Below are 12607 nucleotides of genomic sequence, written 5' to 3' on the forward strand. Positions count from 1 at the left end.
GTACACGCCGTACGCAAATACACAACACTCCCTCTGTTTTATTGCCGCCCGGGTGCAACCTGGTGGCTGTACAAGCACGCTGGCCAAAGGTGGCAATAAGGGCATCACCACATTCGCGTCGCGTTCACTTCACCACCCGCCCGGGGTTTTGTCACCCGCGTCTTGCCCGCGTTGCGGACATACGGACACTTTCACTCTCTTTTTGCTTCACCGTTAGTCCCTCCACGCCTTCCTAACAAAACAACAGCACACAGGCGACACTTCGAAGGGGAAAACTGGTGAAAATGAAACTGCTTTCCCGTCACTTGTTTGTTGGATTTGGATGACTAATTTCATCCGTCTTTTTTTAAATGCACTGTTTTTTGCGCGCTCTCTCTCTCTCTTTCTCTTTGACGCACACGCGATGTAGGCTTCTTTTTTGGCTGTAAAACGGTCGCTATATTACCGCTTTTTCGTTGGTCTTTATTTTACACGCCGTTTCGCACTGAAGAGCACCAGCGGCCTCGGCACGGCAGCAGCAAGAGCTTACCGATGATGGGTTTTTTTATTTTACGCTATCTGCAGTTTCCGGCTCCACTTCGCCACGGTTCATAACTTCGCGAACGCACACACGGCGGCATTCACAAACTACGCCAACGCGTGTTAAGCGCACCAGAGTGCGTACGCACCTTTTTAAAACTACGCAAGAAAGTCGACAAAAGGGCGAAACGAAAAGTGAAAGAAAATGTGGCTGTGTGCTTGCCGTATCTGCTTTTCGGCGCTTGACCCAGGAAATGTGCTGATAAACTGGAGCTCTGGGGTGTGTGCGTGTGTGTTTTTTTCCAAATTCTCCTTCTCCTATCACTGTTTCCTTCACTTGAACGTTTTTATTTACGTTACGTGGTGATTATTTCGGTTTGTGCCGCGCACTGCAAGGTAGCGAGAGATCAGGGCGTCAGCAACTGAGAACACAAACTGTGAAGCAACGCTACTGCTGCTGCTGCGTGTCTGCTGCAAAGGGAGTTGAGCGCGCGCGCGTCCGCTCGGATCGGCGGAACGATTACAAGTGAAGCTTTTGAGCCGCGAATCGAAAGGCGCGAGCGTGCGTTGGTTTCTCTTTTTCCTTTTTTCAAGTTTAGTTTTGTTGCGCGCGCGCACGATCGTCCGCTGATCGTTACAACGGCACACTGGCAGGCGGTTGGCGCGGCTGATGGTCATAAACAGCGAGCAAGCGTAATATTAAGCGTATTTTTATGTATAATTTACCAATTTTCGCTTTATTATGTTAAGCTACTTTTCGTTTTCGATTTAGAAATTGAGTGAGACAATACGTAGTACAAAGGGTACGTAAGTTATTATAAAATGTGCAAAAATAATGCAACATTACACTGCTCTGGTGCTTTTAAATTATTTTCACTATTTTTCGCCACAATTATCTTCTTGAAGAATGGTGTTTTTCCACATGACTTACATATAGTTTAAATTTTACTTATTCTTTTTTTTTGTTAAATCATATTTTCAAAATAAAAAAAAAACACAATTTTTGAATGTTTTTCAACTTTTACGCGTAAAACCATGTCCCCTTGCAGTCCATAGTGCACCTTTTTGGTAGTGTAGTAGTGCAATGCAACACGCGCGTGAAAGCTCTAAGCCATGAGCTTTTGCGCAAAGATTGTTGCAGCGAATGCGTTGGGAAAAGATGATGCTTCTGAATTTCCAGGCGTGAAAACCGCATGAATGTTATTACAAATTATTTTTAACTATATTGTCACTAATTGGTTATTTAAACAAAATATTGTTGTTTTTAGCTAAAGTGTATTATTATTTATTTAAGTACTTTAGTGCAGTTTGAATGTTATTTAATGGCACTATAATTGCACCATTAAAAGTCTGTAATGTGACCTGTACATCCAATAATTCTTTCACACGGAAACAATATTGTTTTAAATTAACTCTTTTCGCTACTAAACTTTAGGCGATAATTGAGGGAACTTCTGGTAGTGCTTGCCATTTCAAATGGGAAATTACGTCATACAGTCATGCAGCAAACTCACCACCTTCGCTAAATCATGAAGTAGTTTATCTGTATTCCATGTTGTCTGATCAATTCCCGGAATGTTCAAAAAAACCATATCAAGTTGATGACTAAAACGTGTTTCGTAAAAGCAGAAGGGAAGCAGAGAGCTCACCTGCAAGCCACACAAACACGACCGATTCGCATTTCCTAAAGCGCAGTTAGCTGATGTCGTATCATCGCGCTGGCACTGACCGATTACAGCCAAGGCAAGTGATCTGGTTCTAGCTGGTTCCATTGGTTCTGTTCGTTATCAAATCAATGCTCCCTCCATGGATAAACGATGCTTTCTGATCAAATGTATGCTTTCTTCATTTACTGGAAACTGGTTTTATTCGCTTCTTTGCGCTGGCGCGTGTCATGTACCACCACCGGACCGGAAGCACCACTGGTAGCGATACGGAACTGCGCCGTACCAAAACTCGTCCATCAATAGATGGGAAAGGACAAATGGCAACGGGTGTTCGCCGGTGGCCGGCACAAGAAGTGCGTCTGTGACGTGTTTCGTGCACTCGCCACACGAATCGCTCACGGCCGCCCGGCGCTTTGACGTCATTGGCGGGGTGTGCAGAAACTGGGGCAAATTGTTTCATTTCTTCATTCACGGTTGACCAAGCTGCCGCTTGATTGGACGAGAGACCCGGCTCATACGCGTCCACTGTGCGTTGATTTATTTGCACTTTTTTTGTGTTTGTTTGCAAATCGAAGGGGAAATAATGCGATAGAGCAGACGGAAGGCATCATTTGGGTGAGTTTTGATAAACGTGTTATCTACACCAGACTGCAGACAGAAGCCTGATGTTTGACGCTGTCTAGAAGAGTTTCCTTCTTCATGTGTTACCGGCACTGTGACTTCTTTTGGGTGCGTTCTTGTAAGCAGCAGTGTTTGCCTACTCGAATCCCACTATCACATCTGCCCGGTGGTACTACTCTGCTGTGTTGTGCAAACACCGATAAGCCCCGAGGAGGCAAACCTCCATTTGTCGACTTGCCCGTGTGTCTGTAGTACAATAAAAGACAACTCGAGCAACACAACGGGTCACTTGGGTACACCGAGTCGCGGCGGCAAAAGGGTTGTGGTACATAACCCCATAAAAGAAGTCCCAACCCGCCATAAAATGAATCTGCATTTCCCATCGTGCTGTGCTAATGGTACGGTGACCGACCCGCACCCAAGAGACATAGAGGAAGAGAGTGTGAGAGAGTGTGTATGTGTGGTAGGTGTAGCTAAAGCACAAAGACGGCTATTTACATTTTGAACCTTCAATTATTGGATTCTAGCGCCGATCGGTGTCATTGCTCCGGATTGTGTTCGCGTGCTCCGGTTGGTTGGCTGGCGTAAGGCGCGGGGAAGTGTCTGTGTGTGTGGAGTGTATGATGCGATTTCCATTGTGTTTCTCGGACGGGGTGGCTGAGGGTGATTCCACTGACGCACTGACGCACTCCGGCGGTACTCCGGATTGACGTACGTCCGTTGGAATTGAATTGCTATGGGTTTATGGGCATTAACCCTCAAGCTGGCAGCGATTCCGAAATTCGATGTCGAGTAGGTTTGCGAAAGGAAATCATGAAATCTGACTTAACAGCTCCATAAGAGTGCCGCATAAGGTCTATTTGACGTCTTATATAGAGATCAGCGAGGTGGCTGTCAATATAAATGAGGCACTAAAACTTCAAAGATTAAACATGAAATCCCAACTAATCAAATTCTGTACAAATCATACTCTCGGCCTCATTTTTTGGGAACTTCTGTTAGTGGAATATCTATGATCCAGGTTTCTTGCTTGTTCAAGTTAAAGTTCCTCAAGTTCCAACGAAATGTGATACCTCGAAGGGTTAAGAGCCCTGCAGTAGGGCGCGCCTTCCCACAAGCGCTTGGAATGAAAACTCCACCAAGATGCGGTGGTTCAGTTTTCCTCTCCCCGAACTCCAATACCAAAGCTCAACTCTGACGTCAATGGGGGAGACCTGAAACCTGCTGCAAAGCAGCAGCAGCAGCAGTAGCTACCACTTTCCGTGGCACGTCCGTGTCTGCGGGTGTAGTGTAAATTCGATAATTTAGCAATCGTGCGCTTCTCACACCGCCAGTCCCTCTCTCCAGCTTGCTTGAGCTTTGCTCTGGCGTCCGTAGGAGATTTCTTGCACGGTTGATTTGAGTCGAATGCGCATGCAGCAGCACCACGACGCACGATGTGTGGTAGGAAATATTGAAAGGGGAGTGTGTTATGCAATTATTTTATTATTTTGAGGTCAATAGCTGGAAATGCGCGCACACACACACACAGCTGGGGCTCGCTACTAAACGAGTAACGTGCGTCATCGGTGTGCCATTGAGAGCGCCGATTGGAGTGGTCCGAACCTGATCAGCAAACTGATCAGCAAGCTGAAGCATTGCTTAATGATCGGTGATCGGATCTCTCGGACTCGGAGGTTTTCTCTCTATCTCGCTCTCTCTTTCTCTCAGAGGGGGAAACTTAATACTCTTCCCCGGTGTGGCCGGTGGACACACACTTTTCCTTGATGGTCCTGATTGATGGATGTTTTAATTTGCTTCGTTCGTTTGCGTTGGATGATTGATCGGTAATGCTTTCCGTTTACCTTGGACCGAAATATAATTAATGAAATAGCCAAAAAAGCCCTAGGAAGCCCTGTATAAAACTAGAAATCATAGGCCTCTTTTTTCCTATTCTGTACAAACGATTGATGTTCCAATTAGATTCTAATGTTCAAACTAGATTGGCTTACGATTAATTACGCTGAAGCTTTCTGACTGGTTTTCCGAAGCCTGATAACGAATGAGTGACATTTTCAAACAGAAGTAGATGATGGATGAGTTGACAGATTGTTATTTATTAGTCCCACAAGTCCTGCAAGTCCTACAACATCGATTAGGAGCATGATGAAATCGTAAATGTATGCCCACCTCCTTAATGCTATGCACACGATTGTGCTCCTAAACCGTTTGATGTTAATCTCGCGATCTCCATTACAGCATCATCCTGAGCAGCAGCACGCTTCGAAGCGTTCGCTTCACCTCTATCAGCAGCTGATCGGAAACGGTCCACTAAACGTGCGAAAACGATCAGATTAAGTAACGGCTGTATCATGCGCACGAATCAACGGCCATGCACATAAACCACCGCCAACCTCATCATCGTTCTCTCTGGTAGTTGGAAATGATCTGACCGGCTAGACTCGACACACAGAAAGCTAGCTGCCGCCCTTTTGCTGGCCGATTTGATAATGCACACAACACACACACACACCCCAATCGGTCGCCGTTTGTTGTTTCTGTGGTGCTCATTTTGCAAAAATTGACGTCAATCGAAAGGGAGGGGGCTGAGGGTTTGTTGTTTATTGTTTCTTGTGCTTTCTGTGGTGTGTTTTTGCTTTCGAAAGTCCCATTATCTGGAGCACCGAGAGAAAGAGACACAGGGCAGAGCATAAAAACCAACAAACACTTGACAAGTCGCGCGATCCGGGCAGTTCCATCAGCCAGCCAATAAGCATGGATAGAAACACACCCGTGCCGTTGGGGGAAAGCCCTGCCCGTGGCACTATCTCAAATCACAGGGAAAGACCCACACAGCCAAAGCGGGGAATGCCGGGGGCATGTCCCGGGATAATGTCAGCTGTAATCAGAACCCTCTGCTGCGCTGACTTTATAAATAACTGTAATCATTTGGGGGATTGTACCCACCCCGGGTGGGGGAGTACACCGTGTCCAAGGTTAATTATGATGAGGGGCCGGTGTGTTTTTTTCATAGGTCGCGACCTTAATATCAGACAACAAGTATCAATAACAAATAGTGTTTTGAATTATTTATAGATATCCCTTTTTCACCTTCGCGGTGACTTTTCGCCTCATTTCGAAGGTGTCATCCCGATGGAAACGTTACTTTGAGCGTACGAACGATCCGAAATGATGCAAACAATCACCTTCAAAGGACTAACGCAACGTGTGATTGATAAGAACGGGGAATTCTTCAAGGCTCGTCCATCTTTTCGTGCCGAATTCCAATGCCGTAGTTGGTTCGGCAAACAGTTGCGAGGGCTTTGCGACATTACGGCCCTTCACGGGTACAGCCAGATCGTGCGCGATGGATACAGCATGGTGGAACGAACCGTGTGGACCTGTGCCGTCGTTGCGTCGACCATCAGCGCCATCACGCTGCTCATGATCTCGTGGTCTTGGAGCGTCGAAACACCGACCGTAACGGTAAGTTCAACGTGGAATTCATGCTTGAAGTTTGATTGCTCATGACCGTTCGTCCTCTTTTTCGCAGGTTACCGAGTCAACAAACTATCCGACCTGGAACCTTCCCTTTCCCGCCGTGACGGTGTGCAATCTGAACAAGATCTCGGCATCGGCCGCCCGGTCCCGCGCCGAGACGATGCGTCGCCCGGGCAACATGACGGTGGACGAGCTGACGGAGCTGTTTCGGTTGTTTCTGCACGTGACCGGCCTGGGGGATCCCGACCCCGTTCGCTACCGACTCCTTCACGACATTATGCTGATGAACAATCTGGAGATACCGCAGTTGATGGGTGAATTCACCCCGCCCTGTAGTACACTGCTCGAGCGCTGCATGTGGAAGGGTACGCAGTGGCGCTGTGACAACCTGTTCCAGGTGGTGAACAGTACGGAAGGGTTGTGCTGCTCCTTCAACTACTACGGACTGCTGAAGGACAACTATCCGAAGAAGATCACCGTGAGTGTGCCGAAGGATCCGAGACGTGTGATGGCGAGCGGGTACCAGACGGGCCTCTCGATACTGCTGCAACCGCATGCGGAAGACTACCACTCGACCGATGTCGCCTCGTACGGGTTTAAGGTGATGATCCACAGCTCGTACGACTATCCGGATAACGATGCGGAAATTAAGCTCGTGTTGGCGGGGACGGAATCGTTCATTACGCTCATGCCGACGGCAACGTACGCCACGAAAGATGCGCTCGCTGTGGCGCCGTCCGTGCGCAACTGCTACAGCCGGCAGGAGCGCGTGCTCGGTGTGATGCAGCGCTACTCGTACGTGAACTGTATGGTGGAGTGTCGGGCGGCAAACATCTACGCCAAGTGTGGCTGCGTACCGTACCATCTGCCGAACAATGGGTCGATGCGCAACTGTGAGATGAAGGACATGGAGTGTGTGGTACGTGCGCGAGATCGCTACGTGACGGCCGTGCCGACGAGGAACGGTTCCGTGGAGCGGCTGTCTTACGGGAGTGTTGTGGCGCCCTGTGGCTGCTTGCCCGGGTGTGATAAGGTGCAGTACCCGTCCGAGATGGTAACGGGCAGGATGAATCGGTCGTTCTCGTTTAACGCCATATCGTTTTTGTAAGTCAATTGTAGGGGAAGTTTGCGCCCACTTATTAATTTATTGTTTCTCTCAACAGCAAAGACATCCAGTTGCATAATCAAAGCTTGCTGCACATTTATCTGGCCGATCTGACCGCGACACACTTCCGGATGGACATTTATCAGGACTCGTTGGGTGTTTTGGGTAAGCAATTGTGGCACACGGTGCCCCTCAAGTGTCTCTTTTAACGTATTGCCTTTACATTTTTCTTTCCTTTTAGCGTCCTTTGGTGGGATTTTGGGACTTTTTCTCGGCTTTAGTATAATTACTGGCTTTGAAATGGTTTACTACTTCTCCATTCGCTTGCTGTTTGATGCGATTGCGAAGAAGAGCGACAAACGGAATGCGTCCAGCGCGGTTCAGCATTGAAGCGTTTTCGGTCGCTCAGATTGCATACATTTAGGCGTAAACTTTGAAGGTGTGCTTTGGGATGAGCTTTATGAATTTCGCTTTAGCAGGGGACGTTAATTTGATGCAGTTGAATCTCTTAATTAGGAGTGGAAAATGTCGGTTTGATTGCATTAATTTGGTATGAATAATTTATTATCTTATTTGTAATTTATGCTACATTCATCGAGCCGTTAGTACTCGACAGTCACGCACTTAGTCTTGAGGTACTCGTTCAACGCTTCCTTGCCTGAAATGCAGAAACAGACACACCAATTAGACACCAACTAGACACCCTCCCGTCAAGCAAGCAACCGCTTACCTAAATCCTTTCCGAAGCCACTCTGCTTGAAGCCACCGAACGGAGCCGCCACGTCCGTCTTGTTGTACGTGTTCACAAACACCGTTCCCGCCTCGACCCGCTCCGCAAACCGAAGTGCTTTCGCAATGTCCTGCGTGAAAACACCACTCGCCAGCCCGTACTCGGTACTGTTAGCCCTTGCCACCAGTGCATCGAAATCACTAGCGTGAAACTTCGATATCACCATGATCGGACCGAACGATTCTTCGCGCGCAATGTACATGTGATCCTCCACGTCGGTAAACACGGTCGGCTCGAAGAACAGTCCCTCCATTTTGGCCACCCGCTTGCCACCGTACAGCAGCTTCGCTCCCTCCTTCACGCCGATCGCACAGTACTCCTGCAGTTTCTCCAGATGTGCCCGATGGTTTTGCGGTCCATGTGCCGTCGCCCGGTCGAGTGGGTCGCCAATTTTCATCGTCTTTATGCCGCGGATCACTTTCCGCACAAACTCATCGTGGATGCGGTCCTCCACAAACAGCCGGCCAGCGGCAATACAGTTTTCACCCTTGTTGAAAAACACCGACGACATGCCGAGCCGGACCGCCTTCTCGAGATCGCAGTCGGCGAAGATGACGAGCGGCGACTTGCCGCCCAGCTCCATCGAGCACTTTTTGATGTTGGATTCGGCGCACGATGCCATGATGCGTTTTCCAATAGGAGTGGACCCGGTGAAGCCCAGTTTGCGCACGACTGGATGGTCTGCAAGAGCCTGGCCGGCCAACGAGCCCGTACCCGTGACGACATTGATCACTCCCGGTGGAAAGCCGGCCCTTACAGTAAGCTCGGCAAACTTTAGTGCCGTCAAGGGACATACTTGAGCCGGTTTAATCACAACCGTGTTGCCTGCGGCAATGCAAGCGGCCATCTTCCACGAGAGCATCATCAGTGGGTAGTTCCAGGGTGTAATTAAGGCGCACACACCGATCGGTTCCTTCTTCGTGAACGTTAGCACACGATTCGGGCGGGCTGGGCTGACCGGGATGGTGCTACCTTCGATCTTGTCCGCCCAACCAGCATAGTAGCGCCACGCATCGATCGACATACCGACGTGAGTTTTCAGTGCAAGCGTGTAAACTGCGCCCGAATCGATCGACTCAATCGTTGCCAGTTCCTCCCGGTGCTGCTCCATCAGCTCTGCCAATCGGTACATCAGCTGACCGCGCTCACGTGCCGAAACGGACGTCCATACGCCACGGAACGCTTCATCGGCGGCTTGAACTGCATCGTCAACGTCCGCTTTGGATGCATTCGCTACGTCACAGATCACTTGTTCGTTGGTGGGATTAACGATCGGTATCGTTTTTGCACCTTCCGCATCCACAAACCGCCCATTGATGAAGAGCTGCGTTGGGACGGCTATCTGTCGTCGGTTTGCCTTCAACACCACGTGTTTGAAATCTAGCGGAATGTTCGTTCCACGATCGCCATTGCTTCCGGAGCGCAACCGTTGAATAACATCCTGCAGAAACTCCCCATACATTGGTGCCATGAAGAGCGTCTCGTTGTCGATCGGTACCTCGAGCGTGTCCTTCACCTCCTCTACCAACCGCACCACATCCATCGAGCCGGCACCGCACGCGAAAAAGTCCGTCTCGGGCCCAATCTCCACCTTTAGGATCGATTTCCATATGCTGCGCAGCAGCGTATCCTGCTCCTGCTCCTTCTCCGTCAGCACCAGCGGGGTCGCTTTTGTCGTCCCCATCTGCTCAAACCACTCCCCGGCGGGAATGACACGATTGCCACGCTTGATCCGCCGCACGCGTACCAACGATCCATCGGTTCCGGTGATGAAAATGCCTTCGCGCGTTACAAAAGCAGACCCGGTGGACCCTTTAAATTGGATTGGCTTCCATTGACCATGCTGCGCCGGGCACTGAGTGATGCACCGTACAGTCGGACCGGTACTTGCTCGCCATCTTCCATCTGCACTACAGCCAGCGCTCCGGGAACCGAATCCAACCCACGGATAAAGTTGAAAATCCTCACCGCCGGTTGGTTCAAGTTTAGGTACTGATTCTCCTCCCGAAACAGGGCCGGATCGTAGCTCGCACCAATTTCAGTTTGCGGGATCTTGGGCGCAGTACCCGCAGCGATCATATCCACCGCTTCCGCCATAGCCGTTACACCCTCCGGGTAGAGGAACCGCTTGTACAGTGTGTCGAGCGTGTCGTCCCCATAAACGGGGCACTGTTTCTGCAGCAGAATCGGTCCAGTATCGAGCCCATCGTCCGCCCAGAAGATGGAGAAACCGGCCCGCTCGTCCCCCTCGATCAGTGTCCAGGAGATGGCACTGGCGCCTCGGTGAAGTGGCAGTATGGAGGGATGATAGCAGATGCTACCGTAAGCGGCCCCATCGATCACCTCCATCGGGATGAACTGGCTGCAGAACGGGAGCACGTTCAGGTTCGCACCGACCGATCGGTACTGCTCGAGCACTTCCGGTATGGGGACACCTTTGCGACGCCAGGCGGAGAATTTAAACACTGGAATGCCATGCTGGCGGGCTACGGTAGCCAGTACGTCTTCGCGGGCGGCTTTGTCGGCGATCGTGAACACACCGACGATGAGATGATCACGCTCGAGCAGCAGTTCGAGCACTTCGGCGGCAAAGTTGCTCTGCCCGATGATGGCAATTTTGAGCTCCTCTTGCTGCTGCTGATGATGGCCATTGGTGGCTTTCTGCAGGTGAGTAACAAAAGCAAAGAAGATGTCAAACTGAATGATCGGAAGCACTGCACTCTAGCAAGAACTGAAACTCACATGAAAGCCGTTCGTTTTGGCGTCACTTTTCACAGGATCTCCCATTTTTATAGCTTTTTCTGCTCACTTAAATACGGATACACAAATTCCTTGCCACTACATGCAACAGAACGAACCGAACTGATTGACCGATCACGATCGGGACTCTTATTTATACACCAGCAGAAGCGGGAGCAGCCCGAAAAGGCCACAATCACTTATCAACGGGATGCTGCATCAGGTCACAAAAGCAGAGCAGAGCAGAGAGAGAGAGCAAGAGGGCACGCATCTGTCTTGCTGTTGGATCATGTGTACCGCTCCCTGCCTGTGTGTTTGATTAGAGAAGGTGCCAATCATGCCGATCGGCTTTCGGAGGGGCATCGTCGACTGGTGCCTACTTAATTCATGCGATAATCAGCTGCAGGAGTGTAAATTTCGCTGACTGTTGGCTTTAAATTGCCCTTTATAGAGTGTTTGTGTAACACGAACACAATGCCGATCGGTTGTGGTTCTGCCGCGGGGCCCCAAGATCGCGGGTTTGTGGGTCGAGAATAAGAAGCGTGCAATCTCAGCCCCGCACGGGTCAAACAGACGGGCTATATTTACCAACAGGTCTGGCACATGGAACCGGCGCTAACCAGTTCCACGCAGAGAAAGTTCGCCGTCTAATCGGTTCGTTATCAGTGATAGTGTGTGCTGATCCGATGACGCGGAAGAGCAGCGTTACAACAGCAGCGTGGTGTTTGAATCAGCAGCGGTAAGCGTGTCCAGGAGCCGACATTAAATAAGCTTCGATTAGTGAGATTCTGTTTTGCTACAGCCAACAGAAGCTCGCTGTGTCAACGGGCGATTTCCGATCATCCGGATTGTGCCGGTTGGTAGTTCCTCTTTTCTTGGTGGTTTAATTCCCTGTACGGCTCGGTGTGCTGCAATCGATACGTTTACATAGGGCATGACCCCGTGTGTGTGTGTGTGTGTGCTCTGATAGGCCGGCGGATGCTTTAACCGGTTATTTCTTGCACTGCATGTGGAGCAGTAATGATGGGTGTGGAAGGTTTTGAAATTTCCAGAGCGTTGCATTTGCGGTCGGTGGTGACTCCCGGCCACCATGACGCTGCGAGTTCAGGTTGATAAGTAATCTGCTGGCTTTATTTTTGGAAACAGGCGTGATCGTGTAATGAAAGCGAATACACTTTTTAAGACACACGAAAGGCTAGCACGAAATTTGTTTTTCACGACATTCTCTAGTCAAAGCTGTTTACAAACCTTCTTATAGGAAGGGTTCCTGTCCTTCTTGAGATTATGGGTTTAAGAGCCAATGCTGTGAAATTGAAGGGAATATTTAATATTCAAACACAATACGATCTGATCGTTAAAGCTAGTCAAAAAACATAATTAGCAATAATGATAGGACATCCCAGTTAAAGGCTTGAACGAAATACCGATCGTCCTTTGAGTCCTTTTGTTGTAACGATCATGGCAGTATGATGTGATGATCTCTAGGTTCTGATCATGGATTAGTACAAATGCTGATCTTCTTCATAAAATTGATTGGTCGAGGACGTGTCTGGCTGACAGGACCTTCCAAGTTACTCCATGTCCATGGCAACATCCTGAGCTTTACAACTGATCCTCTGATCCAGTTGAACTATTCCGGATAAGCTAGTGGGTTATCAACTTGATCCAGTCACTGAGAGCTCGTTC

At 49.4% G+C, this 12607-nt stretch overlaps 2 protein-coding genes across 2 annotated transcripts; one reads left to right on the forward strand and one right to left on the reverse strand.

Annotated features, from left to right (window-relative positions):
• Nucleotides 1-3125: 3125 nt before the first annotated feature.
• On the forward strand, nt 3126-7891 carry LOC121602235 (sodium channel protein Nach-like). Its single transcript, XM_041930989.1, has 5 exons — nt 3126-3270; nt 5929-6272; nt 6340-7391; nt 7451-7557; nt 7634-7891. Exons 2-5 carry the CDS (start codon nt 5976-5978, stop codon nt 7780-7782), a joined length of 1605 nt encoding a protein of 534 aa, XP_041786923.1. The 5' UTR covers nt 3126-3270; nt 5929-5975; the 3' UTR covers nt 7783-7891.
• A 77-nt stretch (nt 7892-7968) lies between these two features.
• Nucleotides 7969-11034, reverse strand: LOC121602234 (cytosolic 10-formyltetrahydrofolate dehydrogenase-like). The gene is given in 4 exon segments (XM_041930988.1): nt 7969-8050; nt 8123-10009; nt 10012-10843; nt 10925-11034. Coding segments are annotated over 4 exon segments (2820 nt in total). The 5' UTR covers nt 10970-11034; the 3' UTR covers nt 7969-7994.
• Between the last annotated feature and the right edge of the window lie 1573 nt (nt 11035-12607).

The sequence above is a fragment of the Anopheles merus genome, unplaced genomic scaffold (genome assembly GCF_017562075.2).
Source record: "Anopheles merus strain MAF unplaced genomic scaffold, AmerM5.1 LNR4000369, whole genome shotgun sequence".
NCBI lineage: Eukaryota > Metazoa > Arthropoda > Insecta > Diptera > Culicidae > Anopheles > Anopheles merus.

What these genes read in the sequence shown, in the direction of transcription:
- LOC121602235 (XM_041930989.1), top strand. Translation starts at nt 5,976, where the DNA reads ATGATGCAAACAATCACCTTCAAAGGACTAACGCAACGTGTGATTGAT. An exon ending in TCGAAACACCGACCGTAACG is followed by an intron (nt 6,273 to 6,339) that starts GTAAGTTCAACG and finishes TCTTTTTCGCAG; the next exon opens with GTTACCGAGTCAACAAACTA. An exon ending in GGACTCGTTGGGTGTTTTGG is followed by an intron (nt 7,558 to 7,633) that starts GTAAGCAATTGT and finishes CTTTCCTTTTAG; the next exon opens with CGTCCTTTGGTGGGATTTTG.